Genomic DNA, 15088 nt, shown 5'->3' on the forward strand with positions numbered 1-15088 from the left:
GCTGGTCCATGCAGCTCAAGAGGATGGACGCTAGCTTTGTCCTAGAACTTTCTGGAGCTCACGACCCCTCCGTATCAGGTTTCCTAACCATCAACTGCAAACCCAGGCCTCCAGAGCACCAAGTGAGGACACTGTGCCTGGCCAGAGCCCTTGGCCTCCCGACCCCACCCAGCACTGTCTCACTCAATCTCCCTTCCTGGGGTGGCTCTGTCGCCACAGCCAGGTGCAGGACCCAGGCGCCTCTAGCAAAAGAAGAGGTGCTCCCCCCCCCCAGCTGGCGTGCAGGGACTGACATCTGTGAAGCTCACCCTCTAAACTCTCTGCCTGTGACCTAAGCCAGGCTTGGGCCCAGCTGGGGGTGGGGGAGAAGAGGAGGTGATTTAAGGCCTGCACTAGCCAGCCCTCAGGACCCAAGGCCTGCTAAAATCCTACGATAGTTCTCTATCACCTGGGAGTACCAGGAATGAATGAGAATAAACAACTGGCTTTGAATCTCCTCTCAGGGTGCGTGGCCTCCCCACAGACACCATTCACAAGCTGGGGAAGGCTAGTGACCAGCCCTTGAGGAAGCCTCCTGAGCTTTTGCACCTTACACCATCTTGTGCTCTCTTTTTTGTATTCTTGAAGATAAACAGGAGTTGATGTAACCCTGCCCTTTTCTTCTTGAACGTGGTGTGTGTGTGTGTGTGTGTGTCTGCGGCGGAATCAACCCTTCCTTCAAATGCTTTGGCCATGTGTGATTCATACCACATACTTCTACACAGAGAAGAAGACCGAATTGGCGTCTACAACATCTTTCGGAAAACATTTTTATAAATGAATAAATCTGAATTTCATAAAGAGATTCCCCACCAAAAAAGTTGATGGTGGAGGCATGTGTGTGGGAAGGCACCAGTGGGCTCTTTACATTTTACCTGTATTTCTGGACATTTTTCTCTAAAATAAGGAGAAAAACAAATCATCGGTATTGTGTATGTATGCATGTGTATGTACGTATATAATACAGCACATTTACCTAGCTACAAATACAGCATGTTCAGATACGCATGCGAACACACACACAACATGCATTACAACACCTCTGAAGTAGCTCAGCTGCGTGTGATGCTGGCTTCTCTCAAAGGTGCCAGACAATCAACTCAAAGCATCTGCGAGGCCTTAGGAGCGAATGGCCAGCAGCGAGGTTGGCTGGGACCAGCTGGCAGCCACAGAGCCAGGCAAGGCCTGGGGGAAAGTCTCCTAGGATGAGCTGCTATCGGCTCCAGGACTCCCATGAGAGAAGCAAAGCAAAGAGGACGGAAGGTCGCCCTCTGGGGCCCCGTGTGGCAGGACAGCTGGTGCCAAGTGAGTGTGGAATAGTGCGTATGGGGGTGTCGGGCCGTGTCAGAGGAAACTCCCTTCGGTGCTTAAAACCTGAGGACCGTTTTCAGAAACGCTCATCCCTATTCACACGGACATTGGCAGAAGAGACAATGTTCAACTTACAGATACCCTGCGGGCCATATTCTGCACTCATCCCGGGCGTGGGGATTAGGGCTCCGTGTGCAGACCGAGGGGAGGACAGGCCCCTCCAGTGCAGAAGTTTATCTGTGAAAGAAACCCAGAATCAAGCACTATCACCATAAACAATGTGCATCGTAAACCACAGGATATCACATTTCACTTCCATTAAAACAGATTAACATCATTACAGCAGCCTTGCAGACAGTTACCAGGCCCAGGGCCCGAAACAAACAACAGCAGAGCGCTGCTCCCCACAGCTTTCGTTTTGTTTTTAATTTTTGGACAAGGAAGGGGTTGGTTTGAAGTATGAAGCAGGGGCTGATTCTTGGGTCCCCTTGCTTATTTGTTGTTATTCGATTATTACAAGAGATACATAAGTAGCAAGGAGAAAATTGGAGGTAACATGGGTAGAGCGGGGGGGGGGGGGGGGGGAAATGGAATTTACTTGTAAGGCTGGTTTACATGCATACACCGGCTTTAGACAGACCCGTGCAAACAACAGGCCAATTGGACGTGGGCAGGTTTGTAAGCCACCTGTTCCTTCAGGGAATAACACTGTGCAGCTTACTCAGACTACAGGCCTTTCAGCACTCAGAGGGCCACGCTCTGGAATCCTGAGGAAGATTAGAGTTAACACTCAAGGAGCAGTGCCCAAGTTCCCACATCCCTTCATAGGAAAGGATAATGCTACTAAGTAACAAGGCGGGAGGGAGGGAGGGAGGGAGGGAGGGAGGGAGGGAGGGAGGGAGGGAGGGAGGGAGGGAGGGAGGGAGGGAGGGAGGGAGGGAGGGAGGGAGGGAGGGAGGGAGGGAGGGAGGGAGGGAGGGAGGGAGGGAGGGAAAGAAGAAGCAGCATCCAACGGCAGCATCCAGAAACTGCTGCCCACTCTGCTCGCTCCACGGCGCACTCGCTGAGGGAAAGTGACTTCTCCCTACTGTGTGTGACTCACTGAGCCACAGCAGCACTTTCAGCATGGGGACCCTGTCCTCAGTGTCCGGCTTCCCAGCACGCCCCGGCTACGTGCCCCTGGAGAGGACAAACTTGCAGAAGAGGGGACAGGTGAAGCGCATGCGTTCGAGGCCTAGAGTTTGGGAAACTGAGTTTGGTGGCGAATAACCAGGGCACACCTACAGTAACAGCACTTAAAAGCAGGCCCCGGTGAGCATGTCCAGGGCACAGTTTCTTACCCCGTGGGTCACAACCCCACGTGGGTCACATGACTAAATGCAGAGGTCACTAAATATTTGGCAAGTTAAAGGTTTCTGAACACACAATGGCCACAAATTAGTTCAAAAGCCAAAGGAGTTTACGGCCATGCTTGGCCACACACTGCATGTCACTTCAGCGTTGGTCCCGGAGCACAGGAGCATGTCACTGTGTGCACCCCATTCAGGCCACACAGCACTACCTGCCTGCCCGAACACCTGCACCCTGATGCGAGCTCCCTGTGTGCTCTGAACTGCAGCGTTTCTGCTTCACATACAGAGTCGTCGCTCGTAGGGAGATGTGCGGCTCCTGATACCTTCCTGCTGCTGTTCTTCAGCATAAGCATCAGATCTGTCTATCTCTGGTTTGTAGTGTGAGAGGTAGAATGCTCTGACTGTTTGAATTGCTAACCTCTAAGTTACAGAAGAGAAAAGAAAAAAAATCGAACTAATGTTGGCTTGGAACTGGAACAGAATTTCCAACAATTTCTCAACTTCTGCCACTTTGAACTACACATTTATGAGAAGTGAGTTCTCAACATTAGTGATTATAAAATCAAAATATCAATGAACTCTGAACAACACTGAAGATGCTCTTCATCTTGTAGTACCAAACATTAAGCCAAGACTTAACTATTTATGTAAATATGAAATGCACTCATCCATCTCATTAGTATGCAAATTTGCTTGTCTTTAATAAATGCTATGATTACATGCATACCAAATAATTGCTTAAAAATAAATTTTCTTATAATTTATTTTAAGTAAATGTTTGATCTGTATATTTATTTTATAGAAGCACATATTGAGAACTTAGGGTGAAAGGGAGCCACAAGGGGTCAAAGTTTAAGAAATTCACTGTGATTGCTTTATAGACATGTGACCAAGTGTAGGTCAGGACATTTGGGGCCAAGTTCCCCTTTGTGAGGACCCTGATGGAAAACAATGTAATGCAGGAGAAACCTGCTATTGCTGGGCCGTAGTGGAGGCACAGCAAGCCTCAGACCACTGGTTCTCAGCCTCTGGGCTGTGACCCCTTGGGAGTTGAATTACCCTTTCACGGAGGTCGCAGATCAGATATCCTGAAGGTCAGATATTTACACTGCGAGTCCTAACGGCAGCAGAATTATAGTTATGAAGTTGTAATGAAATGATTGTGTGGTTGGGGATTACCACAACGTGAGACACTATATCAAAGGGTGGCAGGAGGCATGGATAGAAGGACCAGAGGGGACAAGAACTCCACAAGAAGACAAACAGAGTCAACTAACCAGGGCCCAGTGGGGGCATATGGAGACTGAAGCACCCACCAATCGAGGACCATCCATGAACTAGACCTAGGCCCCCTACACAAACGTACCCAATGGGTAGCTCTGGCTTCATGTGGGTTTCCTATTAAGGGGAGCAGGGGCTGTCTCTGATATGGACTCTGTTGCCTGCTTTTCGATCCCTTCCCTCTGAAGGAGCTTCCTTACCTAGCCTTAGTGGAAGAGGATGCACTCAGTCCTGATACAACTTGATGTGCTTGGGGTGGGCTGGGTGCTCCCCTTCTCTGAGGAGTAGGGGAGGGGGGCATAGTGGGAAGAGCAGGGAAGGTGAGACTGGAAGGAGAGGAGGGAGGGGGCTATGATCAGGATGTAAAGTAAATATTTAAAAAAAATTTTTTTAAGTGATTGAGAACCATTGCCTTAGATCATCTCTGAGGACACTGTCTCTTCTCAGACCAAAGCCAAAATAAAACCACAAAAAGGAACCTGTAACCTTGGGAGACTGGGCTCAAGAAACCCATATGTGTACCTTTTGTTGTTTGTGCTAAATTGGGAGTGGGGAACTGTCGGCTAAGTTCTTGAAGTTTTTGAGGAGAAATCTGAGAATCCGCTCTTGCACCTGTTCTTGACTCAGCAAGCTCTTCTGTTGCAGGGCACGAATTCTTTTCTCAGAAAACCACCCAACTGGGGTATTTCTGTGACCCCAGCACAAAAGCAGCATGGCCCTTAAACCCAGCAAGGGAAGAGTCTAACTTTAAATTCCCTGCCACCTTGGGAAGAGACTCTATTCCTGAGCCTCCAGCGAGGAGTGGGAGAGCTGTCAGTCAGCCCCAGCTTAACTGTGCACAAGCAATTGCTGGGCGTCTGCTAACCTGTCAGCAGGAAGCAAGTTAAGCTCAGAGCAGCGGGACCCAAGTGTGTGGAGATGGGGGCCTTGAAGAGTAAAAGACTTGTCCACGGCCATGTGTGTAACCAGTAAAGATCTGAGTGGGTTCCCAGAGTGCAGTGTGTTCTTACATGACTACCCCCCACCCCCGCGCCCCACCTCTGTGGCTCTGCTCTGGTCTTCACTGGCTAGGAAGTGCCAATAAAGAAGGTTCTCTTGGGTCAGAGAGATGACCCAGCTGAGTGCACCTGCATTTGCTGCCAAGTCTGACAACCTGAGTTCAAGCCCAGAACCGACTCCCACAAGTCGTCCTCAGATCTCCGCAGACGTCATGGCGCATGTGCAGGCCCCCTCTCTCCTAAACCAAGAATAAATACAACTAATTTTCGAAAAGAAAATTCTTGTTTGCTTCTGCATCTGCTTCTACGAACTCACTGGGGAAAGTTACCAACCTCTGCTGGAGAGGAGCAGCCTAGCTATGTGGCAAGGCTTTCAGAAGGCCCAGGGACACCGACCTGGTGTCCTGACTTGCCATGAGGTGCCCACTCTGCGGCAAGAGCCTGTGACTGTCACATCCTCTACCTCTGCTTCCTCTGCAGACAAACCAGCTAAAGAGAAACAAAGCGTTGCCCCTAGCCAGTAATTTATTTTAGAAAACAGCTCACTGTCATGGTGACAGAGACGAGGGGTGGGGGCAGCTTGAATGGCCTCTCCAGGAAGAGGGTCAAACAGGGCTGATTATGAACTCCACTGATTCCGCAGCTTCTTCTGCTGAAGCCACCCTTTAATGTTCTCCTTAGCAAGAGGAATCGACATTCCCACGTGAACTGGAAATGCTAAATTGTTAATAGCCTCCCTAGGGTTTAACTTCTTGCTATGATGCCTTCAATTATTTCATCACAGCTTAGGCAAAGTAAAGTATCACAATTAACGCTCCTGGGCATCGGCTCTGGGAGCTGCTCTGCCTTCCCCGCTCTGCAGTGAGGGAAGAAGAGAGGGAAGAAAACCGCTGTGCTGGCTGAGGACCCCTCTTTCCCGCCTCTCCTGTGCTGGCTGGGAAGTGGCCATCTTAGCAGGACCTGTTTCATTTCTTTGTGGGGTTCTCAGTGAATGGTTTCTGAGTGTAGGCCCGTCCAGCAGCACCTTCACTGTGGAGTGTGCTGGAAATGCAGATTCCTGGAGCCCACCCTGGAGTTACCGGACAAGAAGCTGCATGGGGTGCAGGGATCAGTGCATTACCCCCTCGAGCTGACTACGACTTAGAGGGAAGTCTCATACAATTTAATTTAGAGTGCAGATAGGAGTAAGGCAGAGACCTGTGGACCACGAGACTGTTGCTCCTTCCATGGCCCTCCTCTTTCAGGATTAACAAAGACAAACTCAGAGAAATTCCTAAACGTCGTTCCATAAGGAGTTCAAGGTTCCAGTCCACCCCTCCCGCTCTCCATCCATCACTCACCTAGTTTGGTCCAGGCCCCTCATCAAGTAGGAAGCCCAAATGAGACAACACTCCAGTCAGCCTAAGATGGAGTTCTCACCGCTGCCTGCTGCTGCAGGGGTGGAGGGTGCAGGGGGTGGCTGGCCACGTGGCCACAAGTAAGACTGGACTCCCTCCTGACTCTTTCCAGACTCCCTAGTGCGGTGTATCGCCTTTTTATGAAACAGACTTTCCAAGGGCCTCCTGCTCTTTGGGTAGAAGTCTTTTCCAACTGTCCCTTCGGGAAGGTCCCTTAGACCCATCCTAGTGGGGTGTCAGGTTTTGAAGTTTCCTCGTGGCTTGTTTTTCAGGTCTCACTAAAAAGTTGGGGATGGCTCTGATTTAATGTTGTACATCGGTTCACTTTACCTTTCTGTATTCACTACACGCTAACTTTTGTGAGGTCCCCACAGGTTGAAAAGCATTAGATTGGGTTTTGGGTTTCCTCAAGAAGGTCTCAAAGATTGCCTGACCAACTGCCATGCTGTTGGCTCCCGTAGCTAATCAGCCGGTGTATAACACAGCCAACCACATGGCAGTCTGCTCATTGCCTCACAGTGCATGGAGACAGCTACCTCCTGACCGCCACTTCCCACACACCTCACCAATACTTCAGGAACGCAACCTCTATCAGGAGCATAGGCCCTACATGCCAGGATGTGGCTCCCTGGTGGGACACTTGTCTGGCCTGTATGTGTGAGACCCTGGGTTTGACCCCAGCAAGCCCCTTGGCGTAGTATTTAAAAAAGAAAATCCCAGCCCGTTGCTTCGCAGAACACAAGGACGCTCACTGTTCTCTGAAATGTGCACGGGTATCTTCCGTATAACCACAGATACTTAGCTGACTGTGTCCCCACGTGGGAACTTGGGAAGCCCTGTTCTCTCTTCCAGAAGAGATGGTGAGAGGTAACAGGCCAACATAAAGGAGTTGAAAAGTCCCTTTAGCTCCACAACCCTCAGGTCCTCCTTCCCCTAGGAGATATGTAGTCTATAAGCTTCTTTATCTAAAAAGCAAGTCCAGTCCTTAAACATCCTTCGTGGTCAAGGCTCATGACCAGCCTTTTTACGTTGGCTACCATCTCCTCTGAGAGGATCTGACTTGCCAGTGCATTCTAGAACAAACCAAGCCTGTGTCCTGAGCTGTGTTGATCTGGATTGAGTGCATGCCAGTTCTATCAGCACACGCCAAATTCCTAATTACCTCCTGAGGTTGCCAAGGTGTGCTGCTTTTTGTTCTATTTCTTGGTCAATTCTTCTCTCTCAGACCTGTGATTATCCAGACAGTTTGCTCATGTCACCTTTGAAGAGTTCTCATGCTAGGCCTCCTCTCAACAAGGAAGAAGGAAGAGATGACATCTTTCATGCCCCCTTATCTATAAAAATGCAAGCTACCAATCTGTCAGGCCTAAACAAAATTTTCTGCAATCTGTGTCTTTAACATAAGCAAAGCATATAATTCAAAAATAAAAAAAAAAGAGCTTGCTTTTCTGAAGAATAACTAACCAGAGAAACATTGTGTTCCATCTCTGTGTTGAAATGCAGATTTCCCACTAAAAGGCAAATCTTTCATTTCAAAAGGTTGAATAGGATGGTTCTTAAAAAAAGAATTCCAGCTGGTTAAATTTAGGGTGTTGAAAAAAGTTCACTCCAATAATATTCTTTGGCTTTGGGCCCAAAGTATTTTCACTTGATCGTGAGTTAGATAAATTTTATTACACTTTAAGCTTTTGCCTTAGAATAGTGGGGCTTTTTGAGGAGACCATGAGGGCAGCTGAATAAAAAGACAAATCGTCTTACAAATTTTTTCGGTTTGTTTAACCATGTACCTTACTATGCAGAAATGTGTGCTCCAGGATAGGTCCCCTTCATTCATTCTTACATGCATTCATTCAGCAAATATTTACCAAATGCCTAAAATGCACAAAGCTATGGTGTGGCTTCTGTGGGCAGCACGAAGAAAACGCAGATAGACTGTTCTGCAGAGCCTGCATCAGCACAGGAGAATCAACTTGAACAGACATTCTCAGCCTAGAACCTGTGCATGGCACAGCACTGCTGTGGAAACCCAGAGGGAGAGAAATTCTGGTGGGGGAATCAGTATCCCAAACTCACAGCTGCTCAGATCCCTCACATACAATAGGATAATACTGACATACACTATGCATATCCTTCCATGTTCTTAAATTCTCTAAAACCCTGCACACGCCTAAGGAAAGAGATGCACTGCTTGGGAAATAAGGACAAGAAAAATCTGTACATGCACAGATGCAATTTTTGAAGTACTTTTAATCTGAGTTTGGAAGAATCTTTGAACTCTGAAGCCACTGGAGAGTGTCCTTTGATTTGGAAGGGAGAAAAGGGAGGGGCCTTAGGCAAGAGATGGACTCAGGATATAGACTTGCAAAGTCCAGAGAAAGGCTTTCTAGACAAAAGCGAGAATACGGTGGTGGAGCGATGGAGAGGCAGACTTGAAGGCGCCCAGGGTAAAGGCTCATCATACAGTCACACTCAAACTAAAATACTGCACAGCTGCCGCTCCCCCAGGTGACAGCAGTTGACTGTGGTCACCCAAATGTGACATCTTTAGTGCCATCCTTTGAAATACCACAGTTTCTTAAAATAAGGGCCAGAGCCATGTTGACTACTTTGAAATTCCCAGAAAGCTCACCTGCCCTGTGTCGCCTCGCCCCACCCCCACCTGGAGCTCTCTTCTCCAGTGGGTGGTCTGCTAAAGCAGAACCAACTGTTCTACCTGCCCTGTGTCGCCTCGCCCCACCCCCACCTGGAGCTCTCTTCTCCAGTGGGTGGTCTGCTAAAGCAGAACCAACTGTTCTACCTCTGAGGCAGACACGCAAGTGTTGATAGCCATGTTGTTCTTTGAAGCACCACCTCCCTGGCTTAAATAATCTGTTTCAGATGTATCGTTGCCAGTTTAAGATGGCCTTGTACTTGCTGAAGTATTTGTAACAAACAATTGTGGAGAAAGGTTCAGATCTTCCTAGACTACTTTGACTTTCCCTCCAAACTTCCCCTTCTTTGACTGGAAGCCACAAGGAGGGAAGCCAAGGTGGGGCTCTTTGTCTGCCTCAGACCCTTCATTGGAGGACTGTATGTGTGTGCCTCTGTTGAATGCCTTTTCCAAGTTTTTTAGGGGGGTAACTTGGGAACTACTTTTAAAGATGCTAAAGACCAAAGCTTGGCTTGATGGTACACTCCTGTAATCCCAGCCCTTAGGAAGCTGATGTAGGAGTATCAGTAATTTGAGGCTAGCCCAGGCCACATAATGAGTTCTAAGCCAGTCTGAGCTATGAGATTATGTCTTAAAAATAAAACTTTTGAAGGAAGGAAAAAAGGAAGGAAGAAATAAAGGAAGGAAGGAAGGAAGGAAGGAAGGAAGGGAGGGAGGAAGGAAGGAAGGAAGGGAGGGAGGGAGGGAGGGAGGGAAAAAAGGAAGGGAAAGAAAGAAGGAAGGGAAAGAAAGAAAGAAAGAAAGAAAGAAAGAAAGAAAGAAGGAAGGAAGGAAGGAAGGAAGGAAGGAAGGAAGGAAGGAAGGAAGGAAAGAAGGAAAGGAAAGGAAAGGAAAGGAAAGGAAAGGAAAGGAAAGGAAAGGAAAGGAAAGGAAAGGAAAGGAAAGGAAAGGAAAGGAAAGGAAAGGAAAGAAAGAGAAAATTCCTTTAGCCAATGCACTGAGTCTAACCACAGCCTGTCCCCAGATTCTTTTCTTGTTGGAGCAAAGCCAGGAACCTTGGTGCTTCAGTCCTAACTCTGCAACTCACCAGCTATTTCGCACTTTGAATAAATCCCATCCATTTCTCACTTTGAATAAATCCCATCCTCTTTCTGGCACTAAGTCTTCTCAACTTTAAAAAGAGAAGGCTGGATCAACTGAGTAGCTCCTCTCCTGCTTCCCACGCCTGCCCAAGAGTCCTTGTGACCATGCTGGCAGCTGGCTGCAGGGACCCATAGGACAGTGTGGGCTTGGATACCAAGATAATTTCTTTAGACAGAAGTGATCTTGGTTTCCAACCTCCTGGGGCACAGACTTGCAAAGTTCACCCTCTGCACAGCAGAGAGGAAACCCAGGGAGTCCTGAGCCCACGAGAGGGAAGGTCAGAAAACCAGGAAGAAAACTTCTCACACACCCAGGCTAAATGTCAAGGAAAAAGGACCCCGCAACCCATGCCAGAAGCCAGTGGCACAGCAGGGACCAGAGCCTGCACCATTGCTTAGCAAAGCGTACTCTTTCTCCCCAGCCACCTTCAGCATAGGTGGCAAGGCCCAGGCGCCTCAATCGTCATGGAGTGTTTGCATTGGTTAAGTGACACAACTCTGGACACACTCTAAAGCTGCCCCTCTCTGGAGTTTCCTCACTCCCCTGGGCTCACCCAAACCTGGCAGGGCTCCCGACACCCTACCTTCTAAGTGTGCACCTCCCCCACAAGCATCCCTCCATCAGGTAGTTAATGGTCTGTAAACAAACACTTTAACTTCAGTGGGGAGCTTACTAGCGAAGGGGTCCTGCTGTGAAACCTTTTGAAAAGTTGGCAATCTTTCTATAACATGAGAAGTTACCCTGTATCAGTTTCCACTGAAGGAACTTTGGTTGTGTGTTGGACCTTCTGAAAGCTGGGCAAATCTGCAGTCAGTGGTCCTCTGAGTCGAAGGGGTAAAGGAGCTAAGAAACCGCCCTGCCCATGGTTCTTGCAGTCAATTGTTTTAGCTTCATGCAAGTATGTTCATAGGTACGCTACTCCCCTCTCCAAAAAGAAAAAAAAATGAGTGCAAGGGTAGGAGACTCTCATCTCAGTCACCAGCAAACCAACCTTCAGAGCCACAGTTCAGTATTAGATGGCGGAGGACAGTGGGATAGCCATTTTCAGCTGAGGTGAGGAAGAAGTATCTGGGCCTTACGATCCAGGAAACTAGCCATTTGTTTAGTAAACGTTTAATTCTGATAACACCGGCCAGGACAGAGAAGGGTTTGACTATCAAAGCCAACAGAACACCCAACTCTCAGTGACTCTGCAGAGGCCACCCCTAGCCTTTTTATCTATGTCAGCTCACAGCAAATGCCATTTCATACCTCTGTGTCACCACGTAATCAGTCTTGGGAAATGCTGGAATAAGCTAAAAGAACACACTTGCAAGAAGACCCCTGCTTTTCAAAGGGTGTCAAGCTTCGGAGACATGGACCATACTTGTGAGGGGGCTCAGGCAACACGACAACCCAGTGGGCTGGGGAGTCTTTTAGTTTCTCCTCCAGGACGGATCTGAACAATCCTTTAAAGCAGGGGATGTGGGGTCTAAAGAATGGGAAGCCCCGGGCAGACATCCCGCACTGGAAACAGCTTCTGAAGATCAAGTCATCAACACTGGCCCCTTTCACTGGCCCCTTTCATAAAAGTGTGTGTCCTGGCCCCTGTGAGCTTTATACTGTCTATGTCCTCCAAGATGAGCTCAGACTTGTCCTGCTGTAGTGTGGTCAAGGCCTCTAAGGTAAGCTGACCTCTGGTCCTCAGAGCCCTGCTTACCTTCTGGGAGACCACGGCTCCTCACCATTCACCCCAACCTCAAGCAGAGCCACAGCAAACTGCACTGCATTGTCACAAACACTGCAGACAATGCTTGACTTTCTGGGACTATTTTCGGGTACACGCAGTTCAGGGAAAATGGGAGAAGGCCCAATCTGAGTTGAATATTCTGTGCTGTTCTTGGCCAAGAGATTCTAAGAACCGGAACTGGCCATTCTTCAGAATTAAAACCTCTTATGCCCCATGGTTAACAGCAAACTGCTCAGAAATTACCAGAGTTAATTTAAGAAGTCAACGCTCCAGAGGCAAAGAAAAGAAAACGGTCCAGCAGGTCAGGTTCTGACATTTCCTCAGGATCAGAACTAGGCCGCCCTTTCGCCTGAGGTGAGGCTCCTATCTAGGAGGTTCTGTAAGGCGGGGCCTCCTCCCACGACGGATCTTCCTCTCAGAGCAGGCCTCAGCCCTGGACAGGCAGCAGCCACTCTGTCTTCTCAGGCCCTCAGCACTAAGCACAGTGCTGCACAGGGCAGCCCTCAGCTCCCCGACAGAACAGTGAGCCTGTTTTGTTTTCTTGGCTTTTCATCCAATTCAAATCTCTCCTTTCTACAACTGACCGATCCAGAAATTGGTTGCCGAGCAAAAAGGAGATGTGTACAGGTACAAGCCAGTCACCCTAGAGGTGGGGTGCTGCTGGCTCTTCTGGGGTTTACTGACTCTGCTGATGCAGAGAGAGGGGTATCCTACAATCCCCGACACCTCCAAACACCATGACTGGACATTCATCATCCCCTTTCCTCTCCTTAGAAACATCTACTTGGGAATTCAGAGTGTGGAGAGCTGACCTCTGAGGTAAGGAGGCTGTTTGCCACAGGCACCGAGAGGCTTCTGGGGTCCCAGAGGGTACTTTCCAATTTATATCTCCGAGGCCGCTTGGAGAGTGGGTCTCAGAGATTCCCCAGAAACCCTCTGGTCCCACGCCATCCCGACTCCAGGCTGACCCCAGGTCCTCAACGCCAAGACCCCTCAGCTCTACTCCGAATGTCAAAGAGTCCGCTCTCCCTTAACAAGCCCCTCAGGCTGAAATCCTTTTTCCTCAGTGCTCAACCTTCAACTGCCAAGCAGAAAGCCCCCTCTGTCACAGGCCCACAGATCTCTGCCGCCATGGCACTCAAGCCCTGTCAGGTGGTGCGGTGTGGACAGCCGGCTGACGCTGTTTCAAAGAAGCCGACCAGGCAAGAAACGTCCTGTACTCCTGCCCCGGCTCTAACGCAATAAAATGTCTTTTATCAATGTAATTCAAGCCAAAGAGTCAAGGGTCTGTCACCATTTTAAAAAGGCTTATTACATGGCCACAAAAATTTGCCTCAGGCTGAAACCTGGCATGTACGGTACCAGCATGGGACAGGCTCTTTTGATTTGATCTTATTTTCCTACAAAATCTGAAAATGAAACGCTTCTTTCCCTCCCTTCCACCAACCATTTTTTGATTTATGGAGAGGAGGAAAGAATTCTGAAGTTGACAGGTTGGGACAACTCCACTCGGCTTTTCCCACTCAAAAGCTGCTTTTGTTAAATCACATTTTGCATTTATGGCCTGCGGCTCTTGGCTGACTTTAATGGTTCCTCCAGTGTGGAGCAAGCTGTGGACTTCCCAGGGAAGAGGCCCCACTGAGGTGATAGCCCTCTCTGTACCAAGAGGAGGAGTGTCACAAAGGTCAGGGGGCTGGAGGTACGAGTCCCACGGTTAGACAAAGCAGGGGCCACAAAGCATTTGCCTCTCCTCTAAGGCTGTCTCTCTTATTGCATTTAGCTCCTTGGCATCAGCATGTACCTACCAGTGGTTCCCCAGATGTTCCAACCTTCTAAGAACCAAAACTACGTTGTACAGTTCTGAAGGCTAGACGCCATATTGCCTGGGCAAAGAGGAGCCCTTCACTAACTTCTCAGAAGTTCAGCACAGATAGAGTGCTTCTCCTCACTGGAGAGCTTCCGTAAATGAGCTGCTGGAAGGATCCACACAGCGGGCACAGGAGGAGCATTCCCTTCCTCAAGGCACCCAGGTCTCCCTAGTAAATGATTCACTAGCCAAGAGCCTCTGAGTCAGCCTTGAACCAGGAGCTGATTATAGCCCCTCGAAAGTACCTGCTGGCCCATCGCTTTGCTGGACTATTTTGGTGCTCTGTAATTGTGTATTTATTTACTCAATGGTTGTTATGGACAATCAGGTTAATAATTCACTTTGTAAGTGCTGTGTAATTACACAGTTAGGAGAGCTGCAATGGTTGTCAAATTTCCTTAGTCTTTGATAAATTTGTCCCAATTACTAGTGTGGGATACTTTTCCTCTTCCCTCTCAAATTTGTAAAAGTAACTCTCCAACTTTCCTCTCTGTTCTCACCTTCACCTGCACCCCAGTCTTTCTGCCCCCAAAGGTAGAATCACGATAGCCCATCTGCCCAGATACTACTGCTGGGAACACATGAAGTTTTACTCCACAAAAAAAGGCTTGACATGGGGCCAGCACTGGCCTAGAAAGCGCTCTCAGTGGGCTGTGGCCCCAGGCACGGGCGGGCACAACACCTGCCCGCCCACATCTTGTTACCCACGCCGCCCCAAAGCCCAGTCCAGAGAAGAAAGCAAGAGAGGCCCCAGTGTGTGCCAGGACGGTTGGGACTTCCCAGTCAAATGACTGGTAGGAGCCAAAGAGTGAGAAACCACGTCAGGGAGAACCTCCCCACTGGGCAGACGCCTTTGTCCCAGGTCGCGGCCAGCCATGCGGCTCTGCCTGGGACACACTGAAGAGTATGGATGGAGACGCAAGCTCCATAAAACTAAAAAGTTTAGTAGGGTCCCAGAGAGAGTGCTGATCTTCGCAGGGTCTCCCATTATCTCCCAAGAGCCAAACAGGGGCCCCCACTCCTGCCCCACAGCAGCCTCCACACCCCATGCCACACCCAGCTCAAGCATGAGAACATACTTTCAAGGCCAAAGAAGTGCCTGCACCAGAAAGGCAGTGGGATTGGGACCTGGGTCACCTTGGGTAGACCTAACCAACCAGGCCACAAGCTGGTTCAGGAGGCACCTCTGAGCCCGTAACAGGAGCGAGGACAGGGCTGCGAGACTATCTACAGCCGGCCTCTACTACAAGCCTCTGGGGTAGAGGAGAGGTGGACCAGCTCCATTTTGATGCCTCTTCTAATCTTTCTGGTGTTCTGCCCA

At 49.1% G+C, this 15088-nt stretch overlaps 1 protein-coding gene and 1 long non-coding RNA gene across 8 annotated transcripts in view; one reads left to right on the top strand and one right to left on the bottom strand.

Moving 5' to 3' along the window:
* Window positions 1-15088, bottom strand: part of Bcl11a (BCL11 transcription factor A) — a 93342-nt gene that overhangs the window by 13683 nt on the left and 64571 nt on the right. For all 7 annotated transcript variants that reach the window (XM_021626524.2, XM_060365137.1, XM_021626531.2 and 4 more), the window contains one exon: window positions 1486-1587. In XM_021626524.2, coding sequence (XP_021482199.1) covers window positions 1486-1587 — 102 coding nt within the window. The remainder of the gene's footprint in view (window positions 1-1485; window positions 1588-15088) is intronic.
* LOC132646677 (uncharacterized) lies at window positions 12333-13134 on the top strand. Its single transcript, XR_009584926.1, has 3 exons — window positions 12333-12527; window positions 12675-12719; window positions 12968-13134. It is a non-coding gene; the product is annotated as an uncharacterized LOC132646677 (long non-coding RNA).

Source organism: Meriones unguiculatus, chromosome 12, assembly GCF_030254825.1.
Source record: "Meriones unguiculatus strain TT.TT164.6M chromosome 12, Bangor_MerUng_6.1, whole genome shotgun sequence".
Taxonomy (NCBI): Eukaryota; Metazoa; Chordata; class Mammalia; order Rodentia; family Muridae; genus Meriones; species Meriones unguiculatus.